Source organism: Micropterus dolomieu, linkage group LG19 (assembly GCF_021292245.1).
Source record: "Micropterus dolomieu isolate WLL.071019.BEF.003 ecotype Adirondacks linkage group LG19, ASM2129224v1, whole genome shotgun sequence".
Taxonomy (NCBI): domain Eukaryota; kingdom Metazoa; phylum Chordata; class Actinopteri; order Centrarchiformes; family Centrarchidae; genus Micropterus; species Micropterus dolomieu.
Window position 1 is genome coordinate 12,092,734 of NC_060168.1, and position 19,877 is coordinate 12,112,610.

Below are 19,877 nucleotides of genomic sequence, written 5' to 3' on the forward strand. Positions count from 1 at the left end.
GAGAAAGTCCAGTAAGTCCTCCCAAAAGGCATTGGCCCAGTACATACAGTGGAAAAACAGGTGATCAGTTGTTTCAATTTCAATTTCACAAAAGGTACAGTTATTATGATCCATGCCGAATCTCGTTCTTAGTAGCTCGTTGGATGGATATTTTGTAAATTTGGTTGGAACCTTGAGGGAGGTGAGGTGATACGAAAAAAAGTACCTGGAAGCAGGTACAGAAATATCATTGTTTTATACCCTTATCTAGGCAACATATCCTCCAGGATACAGACTTTCAATGCCTGATCAAAGTTGTGAATATATATTTATTATTTTTTAGAACACTATTTTGTAAAACAAAATCTCCTCAACAAATAATAAACATGAAAAAATAACAACACTTACTACATGGCCAGTGTCTTTGTCCACGCATACACCCATTATGGAAAATGATACAAATGATGAGTATAGTTTACATACCTGCCTGTCAGATACTCAATAAGATCACATTGTGGACACTGGAGACACATCATATCTAGATACAATCTGGATACAGATGCATAACAATGCAAGGTGTAAATGGGTTCAATGACAGAGCAATTTACCCAGATACAGTTACACACAGGTGATGTTGATTCGCTGATTAAACATCAAAACAGTCTACTCTTCTGTTCTGATTAGTGGATTGATGTTAAGCTATTTTCTGCAGATGATGCCTCTTTTTAATTGTTAATAAATTCAAACCTAATCCAGAATTGAAATCTACCCCTCTCTGTCTCCTTTTAAACAAACCTCTACATCCATTTAGCTTCTGAAACCATTCAAATATTTAAATATGCGTTTTAAGGATGTGTGTTATGAATCAGTGATATTCTACCTTTCATACTGTTTAAATATTAAGCTTTTAAAAATATATATATATTTATGTAATGGGAGGAATCCTTATTTCACAATTAAATCATTGTCTTTCACAGACAAGCACACAGACACTCAAATACTGACACACATTAACACACTGGTTTTGCTACCTTTGTGGGGACTTCCACAAAACCTAGTTTTGCTATCTTTGTGGGGACTTTTGTGAGGATTTGTACTCCTTTTTTTCAAGAATTTATTACAATAGAAGTGAAAACCACTGATGATATAGTAGCTTCCAGCTTTTCTGGCAATGTGTTTCAGCTCTTAGCTTTAGGTAATGTAGCTTGGTTTTTAATTTTGAAAAATTATTTCACATTCCTGCATTTTCAGCAAGGCTTTAGAATTTATTCTTTTGATTAATACTTTCAGCTACAGAACCATTCAAATATCAGAAGTTCAGCTCTTTAAGGACCTCTTCTACCTACCATATATTCTAAATGTTAAGGTTTTCACAGGAACAGTTTTGTCCTTATTACAGCTAAGTTTTAAGCTTGCAATGTATTTCATCTTTAAGCATTATTAGGTAATGCAGGTCAGCTTCCAGGTTGTTAAGCAGTGCAATGCAATGCTTCAGTTTCAGACATCTGAAATTTCAGCAGTGTTTTGCAAATAATGCTTTCGGCACACACATTTTCTGCAAGAAGTACAATTTTACTGTTATACATGCATTGACGTAAAAGCAGGATTTTACTGTTATCCTGTTGAGATGGAGCTCATTTTGAACTGTTTTGTATTGGTATGTAACTAATAATTATTTTCCTTATTAATTAATCTGCTGATTATTTTTTCCATTAATCGGTTGGTTTAAAAAGTGAAAATAGTGTGAAATGTTGTCACAACTACCTAGAGGCCAAAGTGACACCTTCACAGTGCTTGTTGTGTCCAACCAACAGTCCAAACTTCAGTTTATTTTGAAAATATATTAAAATAATTAAAAGGAAAAGCAGCAAAACATGACATTTTAAAAGCTGGAACCATGGAATGTTTTTACATGATTAATTACTTAAAATAGTTGCTGTCAATCAGCTATTGGGTAGTTTAATCAATAACATCACATTTTAGAAACTCTTCATATGTTTTGTGTGTAAAAATCTTGATTTGTAAAGTAACTATAGCTGTCAGATGAATGTAGTGAAGTAGAAAGTACAATATTTCCCTCTGACATATAGTGGAGTAGAAGTATAAAGTGGCATGAAAAGAAAATACAAGTAGTAAAGTACCTCAGATGTGTACTTAAGTACAGTAATTGAGTAAATGTACTTACTGTCCACCAGTGATGAGTTGTAATCAATGGATGTAATAAGTGAGCATCCAGGTTAGCCTGTACAATACTCACCATATTGTGAATGTACTGTCAATGAGCAAGCAAGCTAAGCGAGAATAACTAAATGCAGTCATCATTAATTTTAATGCACTTGTTCTTTTCCTGCTATGACGTGTTGAAATGTCTGCAGTGAAAAATGTCTATTAGGAATAACATTCATTCTTACTTTATTACAGGGATAAGCGAAAATGTCTTTAATGGCTACTTTTTTTCACAGTATTTTCTTGCAGGAGAAATTGCCTAATTTTAGTACTATGATTGATGATGATACTATGAAATTATTTTAAAGAAAATAATGAGCAAATGTATTAAATGTTTATTTTGAGAAACAGTTGCATGTACACAATCAGTTAAAATGAAATGCTTAATTTGAACTTCTGTCCAGAGTCCTACAGATGGCAGTCTATGAACCTGTGATAAATGTGGCTTTGGTTTCCTTTTCACCCTGAGGAGTTGCTGTTAGGGACACTTCAGTCCCCCAACTATCACCACAAATGGGCAGTGTATTGCTCTGATAGTGAAGCACAACACATGACTGTAAACCCAAAGGAATAAGTCTGCAAATGTGGTGGATGATCCTGTACATAATGTCAGTAGTTTGGGCAATAAACAACTAGTGAGCATAATATAGGCGGGTTACAAACAGAGGGCAAAGTAATTTAGTCATCTAGTTTTAGTTAAATTGCAACAAAATATATTGATTGTCATAAAGTTTTAATGGGTCTCTGGTGAGGTGCTTTAAGGGGTAAGGACCAGATGAAATGTGAGTCCTTGTGTAGGTGGCACAGTGCAGGATTACTGTAGTCCTAAATGTGTCATGTAGTCTTACCTTAAATACACATATACAATAAGAGGAAAATAATTAATAAAAAAACTAGTTTAACAGTAGAAATATGTGGATAGTGTGTTTTATGTGAATTAATGTACATCCTATGACTTACCCACTTAATCTATCATTTTGAAATATTTAAAAAAGGCGAAATTACTACTCCAGCTAATATTATTTTCAGTTTATACCATTATTTTCAGTTCAAGGTGTTATGAAGTATAATAATAAAACAAGTGACAAACAAGACTTATTATTTAAATTGGTGTGTCATCACTTTTTTATTTTGCATTCATTTTCAGACACCATACAGTTATGAAATGAGAGAAAAATGAGCTGTATTGAAAAACTCTAGGCATGCAACCACTGACCCCCCGCCAAAAATAATCATCTTGCAAAACTAAAAAATGCAATGATTCGTTTCTGTGTTTGAGGATGTCAGCAGTGTTCGGTTTGTCCAGAGGTGACCCAGGTTGAAACCAATCCATGACAGTGATAGGCGTAATCCTGCTGAAGGAGTCAGGACACCATGTAGCAGGTGTCCCCGTCACTCAAAGGACACAGAGAAGTTCATATTTCAAAATGTGCTGATGCTTTGTGTGTATGTGGGGGAGTGAAGGAATGATGTTGTGTATGCTGGTAGAGAACACATCCCACACTTGAAACAGAAAGCCAGTTGTGGTTTGAAGGCAGCAGTCAAGTTTACAGCTAATTACCACCATCATGTCAACATGTTGAATAGTGCAGGAATGTTCTGTTTTTTACAGTAGGATATTTATTTGCTGCCCTTATTTTGATTGACACCTGTTTGAGCAACTCAAGGTTTACACATTGCCAACTTAGCCATTGAAATGGAATGAACGGAAGTGCAAATCAAGTATAAAAAGAAACTTTAGAAGTTAATGAGAGTTATGAATGTATTTAAAATACAGTCAATTCCTCTAATCCTTTACTCACACTTTCAACACTTTTGATTTAATAATTATTAATATTTCACAACATACAACATTATTCTAACCTTTTTCCCATGAAAGCTTAACAACATTCCGTTGTACCTTCCCTACTTGTGTGACATACACATTTGCTTCTGAACCTCATCCAAACAGGCACTTTGTACAATAAGTACAAGCACAACAAATGTTAATCTGTTCCTCATTGAAGACATTACTGATAAAATAGAATGACGGTTTGTGGTCAGCAGAAGTGTCAAAACTTAGGCATATATACACGATTCTCCACTGTGAATATTACAATCAATATGCCATTAAATTTGCACCTTGACAGCTGTTTGTTAAATTGTTCATCGTCAATGTTAAAATGTTAGCATAAAACCATTTAAACCTTTGGATTTAAAACACAGAAATAGTGTTTGCTTAAACAAGTGCTTCAATGCCCCATTAAACCTCCACATAACGCTTCATACTCAACACCCTTTGTCTGTCATTCTCAGTCAATCTGTCTCTAAAGCTTACATTCATTATAGCAAATGCAGTACAAAAAGCAACATATATACGCTGTGTTAAATTGATTATTGCACTGCTTTAATGATGCATATGATTTATTTCCCATTGATTAAAAATGGATAATAAACTGTGGTGAATACTTTGACTATGTGTGATAGTGTGAATAGCATGTGTCCCACCTATCACTGTGTTTTTATTATGGAAAAATGATGGAAACTCATTTTACCCAGTATAATCAAAATCAATATTCACTGTTAAATTTGATTCTTTACTAATACAGTACAATTAGAAAATGCCTTAACCAAAGTACTGTACAGTCCAATGAGATATATCGTTATACATTATTTATTCCATCCATCCCTTCTATGCCTAAAATCTCTTTCCATTCATTAATAACATGTAAAACACATACCCATTTACTTAAACACTGTTTAACTAGAACAGTGGCTATGAAATTATGCTTGTTGTGAAGGTGTAAAAACATTTATGGAAGTGAATTTAAACATCTTTGGTTATTCTGAGTCTCTATGCACTTTTTGGTATGTGAGACGTGTACAAGCCACAGCAAGGATCAATATTTAAAGTTACAGAAAGGTAACTTGTCTAATATTAGTCTGATGAAATGCCATCAGTTGTAAATTGCCTCATCTTTTACTAGTTGATACCACAAACATCTAAGAAAACTGAAATTGTGCTTTGACTGCCATCCAGTAACACCCTCACAGGTCAGTGGAGACTGTGCTTCTCTTCACCCTCAGGCTACCGCCCCAGCCACGGGGGCAGGTGTTGTAGGAGTGCAGGCCAGGCGATCGGAGGCTTGATTCTTCAGACTCAACAGAGGCATCGGAGTCCGTGAGGGAGCGAGTGTTGTATAGCCTCACAGGGGAGCAGATCCTTTGAGTTGGTGTGGGAGGTGGACTAGTGAAGGAAGAGGACTGGACCCCTAATGCCCGCGACTGGAAAGGGCTTATGGGCGGTTTGTGACAGTCGTAGCTGTGAGAATTTCCCAGAGGCGAGATGGGTAGGCTGTGACTGCTCAGTGCTCCGGGGGAGGGGCTGTTTTTACGTTTGGCTGCATTGATTATGTTCTTGGCCATGAGGCGATGGTTGGCTTTAGAGTCCTGGTTATTAATGATGGGGGACATGCAGCGACTGTCTTTGGGTGGGGAAACAGGAGAGGTGGCAGAGGATGTGTACAGAGGCTTAGTAGCAGGGAAGGATAAGCTGGTCTGAGATAGTGCAGGAGACTGGGAACGTGACCCCCAAGGAGGAGAGACAGGAGACATGGCTGTATATGTTTGGGTTGGTCTGGATGTGGAAATGGAGACGAGATTGGAAGTATTCTGGCTTACCATTGGGGACTGGCATCTTGATCCCCAAGGAGAAGTAGATGTAGAAGTTTGAGAAGGTCTTGAAGTAGGAACAGAGGAAATGGTGGAAGACTGGGTATTGTGACTCACCATAGGGGACTGGCATCTTGATCCCCAAGGAGGAGAGCATGGGGATGTGGCTGTGAATGTTTGGGAAGGTCTGGATGTTGTAGTGGAGGTAACAGTGGAAAATTGGATTTTTTGACTGGCCATAGGTGATTGGCATCTTGTACCCCTGGGAGAGGATACTGGGGAAGTAACTGAGCGGCTAGAGATGGTGGAAGAGGGACGATTAGTTTGGAGGTTAGGACTCCTGGTCCCTGCGGTGGGGCCCTCTGGGCTGCTGAAACGTCTGGTGAGGCTGGGCGTCCTGTTTGGTGTGGGAGTCTCACTGGGGGTTTCAACTGGGGAGGTATCCTTTGGTGTCTGTTGGACCATGACAAATAATATTTTTTAGACTCTTGGAAACATGTACACGCAAACAAAAACATAACACGCAAACTTGCAAAATTAGAGGTTGTAGTATAATGCCTGTCCAGTGTACGATAATAGAATAAATAAATGTCCTTATCTATATTCTGAGGTTTCTAACTCTATTCAATAAGACGATAAAATAGTATTTATGTGTTCAGTTTTGAGCTCCAGTGGCATTCAGGTCATCTCTGTGTATTCCCTACTGTGTGTGTTTCTTCAATAAGTCTGGCCACCAGCACACATAGGCCTGGTCTTTAGTGTCTTTCTCAGGTTACTGTCATCTGGCCATCCTGAGGTAGTTAACCTTTACAGGGATATGAAGTTACTCGACTGAAGCAAGGGTAGCATTCCATCTTAAGCACATACTAATCAAACTCTTCACTCGTGATAATAATATGAAGACAGTCTTTAGAGTTACAGACGGAATTGCTAGGATCAGTATCCTGAGAAGTTAGGGTCTTTTAAGATCAACATTACTGGTGACGTTTCCAAAGTTCAGGGCATTTGTTAAACAAGGTCCAGGTCAAGGATCATTCTATTTGTCTGAATGTTTGAGCCTCTCAAGACCAACAAGACCAAGGGATCATGTCTTAACACGAACACACATAAGTCAAATTTTTTATAAAATGGTAAAAAAAATTGCAATGGTAAGCCAAAATAATTATTTCTGTAAAAGAAATGTTAAAAGTCACATACTGTGTTCAAAAATATATCTATCTCCTGATGCAAATTATCTGGGAGGCAAAACATTTATCAGTGTGTTGTGTTTTCAGTGATTACAAGGAAGGCAGGAAAGTGAAATCACAAACACTTCAAAGAGAAACTAAAGGTTGGAAGAAGAAGACAGTGAAGTCACGAAATAAGAAAAAGGAGAAAGAGGTCACAGCAGAGTGTTAGCATAACGCTTTAATCAGAGAAGGAAAGATTCACTATCACACAAAAAAATTTATCATAACAGACAGAATAACAGCAGAAGAAAGCAGTGAATGACGGTTTATGATGTGAAACATAAACCCTGTAGTCTTAAACAACAGTGAATGATGATTGCCTGCGAAAAAACACTACTGGAATTACTCATTTCACGAAAACAATGTAGGTCCGTGATGCAAATTAGTATGCAGCCTGCAGATTTGAAACATCAAAGAATCCAAGTACACACCATATATTTAGGTAGAAAATGCTGAAAAGCAGAGGAAATTACCCTGAAGACATAAAGACATAAAAGGAGCTCTCTCGCTCTCGTCAGTCAGCAGCATTAAATTGCAAATCATACATCATAAAGCAGATGCCGGACCATCTGTTAAAGTGCTTTGTGAAGCAGCATCACCCTGGTGCCCACAGAATCGGGAGACAAAGTGAGAAAAATGTGAGTTTATAAAACGTCCTAAAAATTGAAGTTTTTTAGTGCTGATGTGCTTAACGGCTTTGGCCGTCAAAGCGTATTTTGATTTTAATTGAGGGTAATTACTGCTGTTTGGGTGTGGAAAAAATCAAATTTTGCATTCACTGAACAATTTAGATACTTGTTTATAGCCCGTGCTGCAGTTCTTATTACATTTCTTGTAGATTAATTGTTTTCTGATACATTAAAGCATTTCACACATAAAAAGACTGCACTCTGTTGTATACCTACAATGCAAAAGAAAGTATTGTTAGAAGGCACAAGTTGAACAAAAAAGTGCAGTAAACTTCATATTGTAGCCCTACCCCTAAAGTCAGTTTCAGTTTTCCAACCATGTGTGTAATCTCTACAAAAGATTCCTCTGGTGTAAACAACTTTTCTAAAAATGGTACAGAAAGGGTTTCCACACCTGTGGTGTAATCCCTGCCTTCTTGGCAGAAAACGTGGGCCTGGGTGCCTGGACCCCTGACCGAGGAGAGGACACTCGGTCTGGAGAAAGGGCAGACATAGGAGAACTGATCCTTGGCTGACCAGAGGCTGGATTTGGTAGAAATTCTGCTCCTCCTCTTGTTGGGAGAGGCAGCTGTGGAGACATACACTGGGTACTGAAGTGAGGAGGGGGGTTAGTAGGTAAGGAAGTCTGTCTAGAGATAGACATCAGGTTCCTGGACTGTGGTGCTCCTCTGGGCAGGGTACTAATGGGGTCCTTGGCTGGGTTAAAGACGAAGAGGGAGGAGTTAAGCTGGTAGGGCCGGTGCCTTGACAGGTCCATCTCTATCTTGGAGCATCCATTTTCTAAAGGAGGTGGCTCTGGAATTGGTTCCGGTGCTGGAGCCTTTTGCCTTGGTTTTTGCTTGACTGCTTGTTGGGCCTTTAGGTTTTCTGAAAGCTGAGCACTCATGTCAGAGTTTTTAGCAATGGCCTTGACCCTGCCGGGCATGTTTGATGGGTACACCCAAGATGGAGGCAGCGACATCGTGGGAGAAGGAGACCTCATTTGTCCAGCATTTTGTTTCTCAACGACGTATTTCTCCATCCTGGACTGGCGCTTGGCAAACAGCTCAGCCCCCTTTCCTGATACATTGGTGAGGGTCTGCTCTGGCCTGTGCTCTGGCCTTGGCTGGGTCCTGGAGCTCTTGAGGCAGGAAGCCCACTCTGGAGCTCTTGCCTCCTCTGCCCTGTCCTGTTCCTTGGCGAGGAAGTTGGAGGCCTCTGCACCCAGAGCCAGCAACTCTTCCTCGGGTGCTGGCTCAGGCACAGATCTATGTCCGTGTTTCTTCCTTTCATCCACCCCTTGCACCAGAGAGAGCAGCTCAGGGTTCGGCGCTACCACTGGCTTCTCTTTGAATGTGAACATTGACTTTCTACTTGATCTTCTAGCAGCGCCTTCCTCAAGTATTCCTGTTTTGATTCCTATTATCGGCTTCCTCTCTCCAGCAGGCTGAGGAACAAAGGTGGTGGGCCTTGGGGCCGTGGGAGGGCCATAATGGTGCATGGATGGGTGCTGAGATACAGAAGAAACAGGGATCTGGGACAGTGGAGGGGAGGAAGGGATTGGAAGTGGATTGGAGTAGTAGGTCTGTGGGGGTTGGTTTGTAAAGGCCGGTAGAGGAGGTGTGGGATATGATGGAGGCGGAGGTGGCGGTGAGAAAGCTACAGGCTGGGGAACAGTGAAAGCAGGGGGAGGAGGAGTGGCGTAAGTAGGAGGAGGAGGAATGTCCATGACAGGGCTGACTACCTCTGGAGACTGCACTGTCAGCGGAGAGAAAAACGGCCTGGCAGTTCGGTTGATGATGGTGCTTGTCTGCTTGGATGTGGGCACAGGCACCGTCTCACGTCCAGAGGCACTGTGGCAACCATTAAGAAGCTTTCCAAGGGGAACTGGCCCTGTGTGGCCCCCATTTATCTCTGCTTGCCCTTCAGCATGTCCGATCAGAACTGGATCAGTATTATTACTTCCAGGGGGAATCTCATCCTTGACTTTGTCCACAAGCTCCTCGTGGATTTCATCTCTTGCCTCTTCCTCTTCCTCCTGCTCTTCCTTAACAGGGAGGAAATGTCTCTCTTGGACAACACTGTCCTCCATGTCCTCTTCCTTGTGGAAATCCTTACCTGAGTCCTCCATGATATCACCTACTAAACGTACCCTCCCAGGTGGTGACAAGAGTGGTTTGGTAACACTATTCTTAAAGTTCAGGTCTCTATCCTTTCCCTCACTGCTCCTCTCTGCCCATGTTAGTTTGTTAGATGAGGGGTCGATTTTCACATTCTCAGCTCTGCCCTCCAGCGACCCCTCTCCACAGCTTTCAAGCGTGAAGGCGTTGACTCTCTGCTTGCGCCGGTTGAAGAGCTGCACGCCTCTAGAACTGGAGTTGGAAGGGATGGTGAGCTGAGCAGCGATGATCTGACTCCTGACACGAGCCTCCTTTAGCTCTTTCTCTGATAAACTGGCACTCCGGGTCAGATCTGGAGTGAAAGAGACAACGAGAGAAAGTTGACAGCCTGATCAATGAGATAAACAAGGGAATTTGTGTTTTTTTTATAGCAGAGATGTTTGATTAATGACAAAAGGGACCCTGACTGTGGGAGCCCTAACAATGAGCTACATCTATTGTTCAAACAAAGACAACTCCCTCAACATCTAATTAAAGCTCACCAAACCGCTTTTATGTACAAATACAGAGAACCAGCAAGGACAAATTTTTAACAAGTCTGGGATTGAATATTCTCTTTAAAAACCCACATAATTGTTTCTGCACCATATGGTTCTGATTGTTCTTCGCAGTACTTTTGATTCAAACCAATCCTGCGAGAAAAATACAGCTTTACACCAAACTCTTAACTCATTAGACTGGAGCTACAGACAAAGAACTAACAGACGTAGGCTGAGAAACATTTCAAACAAACATTTTAATAAGAACGACATAAAAGCTTGTTGACTAAAGTTAATAAAAAGGTCTAGGTCAATGTCTCTTACAGAGTCAAAATAAATTGTCAATAATGTTGTACCCTGATGTTGCAGGTTTGCACATTGCCTTGAAACATAAGACATGTTAAAATTGACAGTTTGTTTTCTGAGCTTAAGAGCTCCATTCCAGGCAGTGGAGCTATTTCCTCTGCCATCTGCAGTAGTCCCTCCCTGAGCATTCCTCCACCGCTGAGAAAACTCCCTGCCCGAGCTTCCAAAATGCCTTTGGTTTCTCTCTGTAGTTAATTTGCAATACTGCAGCTTGAACCCTTAATAGGCCATTTTTACAATCTACAGCCTCCAAAAATGACATCTTTCGACTTCTGTCTATAAACATACTATACAATCAAGTGTTCCCATCTTAAATATAGTGACTACACCATGCTTCAAAGTTCATGTGGAAAATCAAAGCTGCATCTTTGCTTCTTTTTTTTTTTTAACAGCATAAAACCCTTAAGTCATAGATTCTTTTGTAGAGAATAACTCGTTGTGGTGACACATCTGGTAGATTATTCATCTAATTCATGCAACTCTGACTGATGGAAGATATTTCACGTCCCTCCAGGAGGTTTCTCAGACAGCTGGTACAGCCATGACTCTTTCTTCATTTAATAAGGTGATGGATCCAGACAACTACATTATTTGATGTAATCATGTGCCAATCACAACAATTATGTGTAAATCACTTGTAAAGCTTTCCCATAGAACTCATTCTGCATGCAGTTTTTCCTGGCACAGAGTATAAAGCTATATGATCATTCCCCCAGTTAAAAAAGAATAATCTGCATCTGTCATTGATTTTACAGACTTTAAGTCTGTCCTCACAGTAATTGAATTCACTCTTTGTAGAGTACCCTTGAGTTCCTTTAGTTAAATAGCATATGCTTATTATCAAATTTTTATCTTATTGTTTCAGTATATAAAGACGGACTATAGCGGCCGTTTGCTGAAGAGTATACCCTTTGATGCACAAAAGTATACCCTTTGATGATGATGGTTATGTCTGCAAGGAAATACGTCAATGTCAGTATCAACTATGGTAAATTAAACAACCTGACACTGACAGAGGAAAGACAGAACGTGACACTATAAGAGGGAGGTATATCAACCACCATACATATTTGTGACAACAATATAACAAGGTTGAAAGCATTATCACACAACCCTTTAAACCAGCAGTCCTCTTACCACTATTGACATAAATCACTTGCCTTTATAGACTGCTGCAGAGAAATGAACCAATCTGTACTATATGCAGTGCCTTTTATCAAGGCTGTCAATATGGGTGGGGATGCCACCACAGGCCCCAGTGACATTTTTATTAGCTATTTATTTTTTATAATTCAGACTACCTGCATATACCAGAGCCTGAGCAGTGAGGCTTGAAATTAAGTGTCCTCACTGGAAACATCTACCTCTAGAGGGAGTCAGACTGGTTATCTAGTAACACGCAGGTGCAAATCCCATCGGTGATTAATATCATGACCAAAATAGAGAGCATCTTTGTGAAAACAAGTGAAATTAAAAATACATATTTTATAGAATGTGGACTTGTGTTAGTGTGAGTGATAGTGCTGTGTACAAGACTTTAGTTATTATCTGATTTAATGACACCCACCGCTTAGACATCCCCAGAAATATGTAAACTAATGAAGATGTTTGTAATAACCGATAATCGAAATTAGTCTGAGTTTAAGAAATGAATTCGTGTTCTTTGTAAGTTACAGCGCATAACACAGATCTAATAAGGAACTGATTTCACAGCAGGATAAAAAAGTTCAATGGACTTCGGTTAAAACTCTTTTAACCTATGAGGGAATACATTTGCCTAAAGTTTATGGACGTAGCCGATGTGTTCAGTTACAAAAACAACTCACTGCTACTAACAAGTCGTATGTCTCTATAAAAAATCCTACTTATTCACGAGTTAGCTGAAACTATCATTTATCTCTCGACTTCAGTGCCTAATTCCTTACCTTTTTCATGTCAACCTCAGAGCTCCGCTGTGTTTGCAGTACTCCCACAAGGGTTTTCAAACTAACTGCGTCTGATAGCTTCACACCCCCTTTCTGTTGCGAGACATAGGATCGGATTTCGTTTTCTCCTCTGTCCAGCGCGCAGGCAGACAGACAGACAGGGAGGGGAGGGGAGGGGGTCTATAGCTGGAGGCTGTGCAGTCTGTCACTGAGCCTCCAGCTCTGTTTCACTTTTTCATATCAGCCATCCACTAATTAAGCCTACAAGACATGTCTCTAAAAGAGCTCAGGGAAACTATTGATGTTTTAGCAGCTACAGACAAGAGTGCACTTTGACAGGTAACCAACAGCAAGTATTGAGCGGATTATCTCTGTCTACCATCCTGTGATGGCAGGAAAGTGCCTGACCCATGTTGCGGCCTTTGAAGTGCAATGGGAGACAGCAGACACTTCAGATTATGTGTGTATGGATGGAATAGACAGGGACTCCAGAGATCCAGCACCTGACCTCTGCTGCCCTCTGTGTCTAACTGGGTATCACAATATAAGTGTGCTTATTGTTCACTCTCCCCAACCAAGTGTCTGCCCTCTCTGACCCCTCAGGGGCCTAAGCTCCAACCTGCAAGGGCAGGATAGGAATTTCCTGTCCTCCAGCAGACACAAAACTCAGCCCTCTGCGGTGATGCAAGAGCCTCCACATCTGTGTTTCCCTACCTCTAACTTTCCCCAACTCATCCCTCTGCCCTCCGTCCCATCCCCTCATTCCCATGTGGGTGAGAGCGGACGGCAAACTCCCCCACAGCGGGATGATTTAAGTCAGGGGGCCAACCCTTCATTTGTGTATGAAAGGTCAGATTACCCTGTCGGATGTTATCTTTCCCCCAGCGATGGCTATGGGGTGAGCGGGATGACAGCACTGGCCTCCGTGGGTGATGTGTGAAGCGGTATGGAAAGACAGGGATTAACAGAGGTCCTGGGATCTTACCCGACTGAATGTGATCTAAACTCTCTGGATCCCATGGGGGAATAAAAGTCCAGCTCAGAGGTGGAAACCAAGCCCTGGTGTTCATTTTGTTACTTTGTGCATTACGAAAGGTCTCTGCAGAGATGTAGTCAACTATTATAACTGTGCTTTTGTGTTGTTTTTGGTGATCTGTGTTCCATTTCAGGAAACCAATTAGTGAGTAATGAGTGATGGGAACAGTGTTGGAGGTACAGAGGCTACAGATCTATATCAAGGACATGTTATCTGATGGCCATGACCTTTCTGTTTTGCTTCCTCACAGCACAATGTCTTCTTACTCTGTTTGAATACTGCATCTGACAGACTTGCCACAGCCCAGAGGGAGTTATCTCTCAAGCTGAGTATTATTTCAGGGTTTTTGCATATTGCTATTTAACATTAACTTAATGTTTTGGTTTCATTATGGTGTGTGATCTGCTCTTTTTCGCACTTCTTTGGAAGTTGCCCTCTGTAAAAGTAAAAACAAAGATCTGAAGAAATTTCCAAATAGCTTGTGCCACAAAATGGCCCATTATGGTCAGTGTTGTGCTGTCTGTGTTGTATATTGCGACTCATCTTTAGCAGCGATGCATGATTGCATTTGCATTGCTGATTGGGCAGCCTGTATTTTTACAGCATGGAAACAGATGTTATCACAGAGAACTTCAGTGACAAGGCAGGGCTGCCTGTTTTCTCTATTTGCTGTCTACTCCTCTCAGTTATCTGATATGATGACATACTGCAGTTCAAGCAGCATTAAGGTAGCACTACAAATGAACCACCGGAAAATGTATTTACATTTCTGTTAAGAAGTAACAGAGCAACAAGACACTTTCTTGCTGCTGTGTGGGCTCCCCAAATAAGGACATAAAACGCCAGATAAACAAACACTTACTTGTTTTCCGGCTCATCTGCTCATTGTTTAATCCTGTCTTCTCCCATGATGCATTGCACTCTGTCCCAGGGGTGTTTTGTGTTGCCTGGAGAGGTTTCCTCAATCCCCCTGGACTCCAGCTCAACCCTCTCCTGATAGACATATGTCCCTTCTCCATCTCCATCGCTACCCACGGTAAAATGCTTCTGCTGCAGCAGAAACAAAAGCCCTCCGCAGGGGGATATGTGAGTGTTTTGTTCCAGTCAGCAAAATCTACTCTCCTTATAAGATGAAACTGTCGGTCCAGCTGGAAGTTTTAGTCCTTACTGGCAGGCAGTGTATAAGTTCACAAATACAAGGGAACACACAAAAGCGGACAAGGAAGGAGTAGCTCAGCTTTCCAGGTTGCTGCTTCCGGTCATAGCTCCACTTTTAGCAAAAATCTTTTCAAATGTTGTCCCGGACTCAGATGAAATTTGACGGAAGAAGTGCACTCTTGGTTTGGTCTTCATAAAGGATTATGCTCTATCTAAGAGGACCTCCCAGGAGGTTCTGCTCCGATGTGCCTTGGATGAGTTCCCATGGACAACTGCCATGAAAATTGCACAAGTTTGTTGTGCTCTGTTAAAACTCTGGCAAAGAGGGCTGAGAAACAGTCCAGTCTTGTCTATTTACATTTCTCTAATACTCCTTTTTTCCCCTTTCCAGACGTCGCTCTTCCTCCTATGCTATTTTGGTCACCAAAACATGCTTTTTGTCTGCATCCCAATCTCCAGCCTGCAGATTATTTTTCTTTCTGAGAAAAGGATCTGCCCTTTATCTTGGAGCTCATAACTCTACAGTGATGTGAAGGGGAACTGTGTATATAGCGGCTTCCTGCTGTTAGGTGCATGTGAGGAATAACATTTCACTCTGGAAAGTGTATTCAGAGCCCCAATGTATTCAATTAAAGTTGCTTTCTTCTTGTGTTCTATTATTTCTTATCCATTAGCCAGCCAGATACAGCGGCTGAAGGCAGGATAATCAATTTCTTTTGTTTATTCACAAAACCACAATAGAGAAGGAAAGTTCTTATTTCCTCTGGTAGTAGTTTTGATTAATACTGAAATGCATCAGCATACTAGAACTATGAATTTGTCATGAATACAGTAATTCTGCGGTCTGCAGCTCCACCATCCAGATTTTCAGTTAGTTTGTTTTTCTCCTTGTAGAAAAGATTTGATGTCTGGGTTCTGATTGTTCTGCCAGTCTGTAAGAATTAGCAGACTGGACCAAGCTTAAGCTGTAGATAAGAGGACTATCCAGGGGATGAAAGGTTGCTGTACTTTATCTAATCCTTCCCCGTGTCCATTTTATGTCCTCAACCACCTGTAAGAAAAGAGAAATATGTAGGTTAAAAATCAGTCAAAACCATTTAAATCAAACCTTTCTTCACTTATGTTATTTACATGTGACATTTGCAAAGACAAAAGCTCAATGTTACATCTCCCCACAGTGTTGGCAAACCACAGTTTGGCAAACAGCTGGTACAAGAATCCTACTTGATTTTCCATCATTGCCCTTTGTGTAATGGCACAAGTTTCAACCCACTGCTTTGTACAGGATTTAAAGTATTATCCATGATGGTTTCAAGTGGTCCAAAAGACCTGACCTTTGTGCTGACAGAGATTCTGCAGTTTATAAAAATTGAAATGTGCAACTTTTTATTGAGAAAGTGGCTTGAAGAACATTTTAATATACTCTGCTTGGCTCTTCTAATACTTTTAAATGAATATTGGTTTCCTTCCAAAAACCATTAATCTCAACCTAGGTCCATTTTCAAGACAATGAAAGCCCACTTCTCTGTCTGCAATGCAGAAGATCAGCCTCCTCACTTTGAACTTTAGTCAGGCTAAAAGGGGAGGAAAAAGGAAATGAGATGTCTTTATAAAAGGCTGAAAGCGATAAAGTGTCGTCTCCAAAGACAAAAAGGAAGGTCACAATTCATTAAGTCTTTAAGTTCGGAAGTCTGTATTAAACCAGCCAAGAAAATTTGCTTTATCTTGCCTCGGGGTCTGTGATGTGATACTGAACACAGAGAGTGAATGTGGATTGAAAAAGTCCATGCAGTGTGGAGTAAAGAGACAAACAAAGATCTGAATGTCGTACAGTATAGCATCCATCGTATCCCTCCCTCTTATCCGATTAGGCATTTCATTGGACCAGCAGTGTCATGTTCCCTCTTCAAAGCTAATATAACACACTGGCAAAGTTTGTAATGATAAACCGGTGTTTGCACGTCCTTGATCAGACTTGCCTCTCCTTGAAGCTGATCGCGGATGCACTTGTTTTTGCTCGAGAGGCACCACTGTAACACGCACAATCTATGCACGCACAATCATTATTTTCAAAAACGCCTTTTCACTGTTTCCTCAGAGGCATAGCGACCATGCTCAGATTCATCTTTCCGTTAACTTGTTTGCATCCCTTGAAGCCTTTGTTTTGTGGAGACGCTCTCTGACATGACAGCTGAGTCATGACAATCTGTAGGAGGACTGCTCATTGGCCCCCAAAGACAAACAACCCAAACAAAACACTGCCCCCCCTTCCCTGCAGAAAAGCAACAAAAACAAAAAATCCATCGTACTGGCGTGATCGTGAGATCGTGAAGAGAAGAGATGAAGGCCGGCATTGTTTAGACACTCTGACAACAGCTCTTTGATTCCCCCAGATGTGTTTGGATCAATCTGGATCTAATTTGGGGACTGACATTGTCTTTTTAGATCTTATTCACGGTTGTCTTTGTTGTTCCACAATTTCATGTTTACCATAATCAGTGAGAACAGAGGTGAACACGTGTTGAGAGCCTCCTAACACCTCTGTGCTGGATTGATTAAAATGTGGTTTGATTGCTGTCTTTGATCCAGTCTGTAAATATTTATTAACTGCCAAACAAAGAACAGATGTAGGAAACTCAAAATTGACATGAGATACAGACTGAACTCTGGCTCAAAAATAAAAGAACACTGACATATGGACTCTTGAAATCCTCATCTGCCACAATCTTTTTTAGTTTTCTTTTGGTCCATGCTTGTTCCAGCATTTGTATTTCTTCCAAACTAACTTGCGCTATCCACCCTGCTACAACTGATCATATGTTCTTGCCACACAATCTGATGTCATCCTCTGACCCTCCTCTACCCCCCAATTACCTTGAAGTTTAAAAGGAATTTTACAGCGCCCACCTGTCCCGCTCAGCTCCCACCCCTGCACAGTTTTTGACACACACCCATTGACCCGCACACCTATTGACCTCCATGATTAGAGCCAAGGATATCATTTACAGTCTGGCACGTAGGCTACTTTAGTGTGTAATCACAGTTCCTGTACATCATCAATTTATGATGGATTCATACGCAGACAGCAAATCTATCCCACAGCTCTCTGCAGCACGTTTGCATAGTAATGACGCGCAAAAGAAAGGGCTTTGGCAGCCATACAAGCTGTAATCATTCATTTGTCCCTCAAGGCCGTTGTCTTGTACATTTATTACACATCTGCATCAATAGCTAACTTGTTGAAAAGCGTGTCAGCCACCTCATAACTCATATACTGCATGCATTTTCACCTCAGGTATGGCATCTGTACATCATCAGTTGCCCTGGGTGCACATGTGTTGAGGTGTGTGTGATCTGTGGACATCAGGTGAGCATGGATTCCACCTACTGTAAGACTTAAAGGTGTATCAGTTACCAAGCTCATAATGAGGCATCTGGTTACAACATTGACTGGTAAGACTTTATGATTGAATACCTAGAGGCAGAGATGTTATGTGTTTGCTATCTCTTGCCTTTTGCCTGGATCCTTTACAGTTTGGCAAGTAAAATTCATTCACCCATAAACGCTAAAGGCTTTAGGAAGGCCCTTTGCTCTCTCTCTTTCTCTCTCTCTCTCTCTCTCTCTTGCTCAGACAAAGAACCATTCAAGGTCCCTAGCAACACTACGAAATAATTTTGGGTAGTGCTCCAAAATTGGCATTCCTGATGCATAATTCCTCAGGAGGCTGTGATAGTCAACATGTCTCGGCTTGTGCTGGCTGATGACTGACATCTAAAACAGTGCAAGGCACACACTTAAAATAAATACACAATAAAAGTCACAAATGTTTCCTTGCTTCAGTTTCTCTGTTCTCTTTTAGCAATTGTGCAATCATAAATCATGCAGAAAAAACCTTGTAATGAAGTGTCTGCTTTGTGTGCGGCTCATCCTACTCTCATAGTCACAGGTGGAGAACTTCAAGGGACAAAGATAAATACTTGAAGTAGGTGTGTATGATCCGGTGCCAAGAGGGAGGAACCTTCTAAAACAATCAGAGTCATAATCTGAAAACTGTTAGTCATCAAAGGAAGTCAAATGTATGCATATAATATCAATACTGCAGGAATTATTTGTGGAATGGTGTTGTCTTTTAGCAGTGGTATTCTCTTCACATTGAGACATTCGACTAAACAGTTGTTTACCATTTCAAAGCATCTTCAAAGCACTTTATCTTGGAGATCACATTGATAATCATCTTGGAGGGGTCACAGCAAACTAAAGGGATATCATCTGTATATATATATATATATATATATATATGGTGACATATGGTTTAACAAAACCTACAGTAGCCCCCCTGTAAAGCAGTTTATGGGCCTCACCTGTTGTGCTAACAGGAAGCAATTACTTATATATGTAAGTCAATACAGCTCAGCCAGATCTTTAATTGGATACACCCTCTAATGTTACAGAGTGCAGTTCAAGTCTACAACCTGGCTACACAGCAGGCTCCACACAGTCAACAATAGGGATATCAGTGACCACAGTGCTAATGTAGCCTGCCAAACCCCCTCTGCAAGTCTGCAGCCTGCGCCGAGGGGGAAAACAGCGGCCACAGATGTTTGTCATCTACTCAAACAAAGACTTTCAAAGTTTCCCTCCTCTTCTGCTTCAGTTCACTGCATTCCCCCAGCGCTCTCTCTCCTTCTCCAAACAAAGATAGCACCTTACCCCGTGAAGATAAATGTAATGGGCTGCAGGTGACAAAGTATGCAGCACACAGTTTCACAGCGACAGATAAAATTCCAGGATTCAAAAATCCTTCCTGTTTGATGTGTGTTGGTGGAGTCATGCTGCTCACCTGTACTCCGGTGGGTCTGGCTGTGTGAGGCAGCAAATGAGTGTTCTGCCCCTCTACAGTTCATACGACTCTGCCCACACACCTCCCCCTTATACCTCTCCTCGCTCTCTCTCTCTCTCTCTCTCTCTCTCTCTCTCTC

General features: G+C 41.0%; 1 protein-coding gene across 2 annotated transcripts; it reads right to left on the minus strand.

The window, feature by feature from the left end:
- Nucleotides 1–3,300: 3,300 nt before the first annotated feature.
- Nucleotides 3,301–19,785, minus strand: LOC123957616 (synaptopodin). Of its 2 annotated transcripts, none has more exons than XM_046030550.1 (4): nt 19,739–19,785; nt 14,602–15,948; nt 8,169–10,225; nt 3,301–6,309 (listed from the first exon to the last, which is right to left on the minus strand). In XM_046030550.1, exons 2-4 carry the CDS (start codon nt 14,762–14,764, stop codon nt 5,233–5,235), a joined length of 3,297 nt encoding a protein of 1,098 aa, XP_045886506.1. In that variant the 5' UTR covers nt 14,765–15,948; nt 19,739–19,785; the 3' UTR covers nt 3,301–5,232. The 2 variants fall into 2 exon arrangements, with proteins under 2 accessions (XP_045886506.1, XP_045886505.1); XM_046030549.1 differs by lacking the exon at nt 19,739–19,785 and adding an exon at nt 19,609–19,684.
- Between the last annotated feature and the right edge of the window lie 92 nt (nt 19,786–19,877).

Bases quoted from the DNA above. Each gene is read 5' to 3' on its own strand.
- LOC123957616 (XM_046030550.1), bottom strand. From the start codon at position 14,764: ATGGAGATGGAGAAGGGACATATGTCTATCAGGAGAGGGTTGAGCTGG. The intron at 10,226-14,601 runs GTAAGTGTTTGT...CTTTCACTCCAG, and splicing joins GCAGATGAGCCGGAAAACAA to ATCTGACCCGGAGTGCCAGT. The intron at 6,310-8,168 runs GTGTGGAAACCC...ATGGTCCAACAG, and splicing joins AGGCAGGGATTACACCACAG to ACACCAAAGGATACCTCCCC.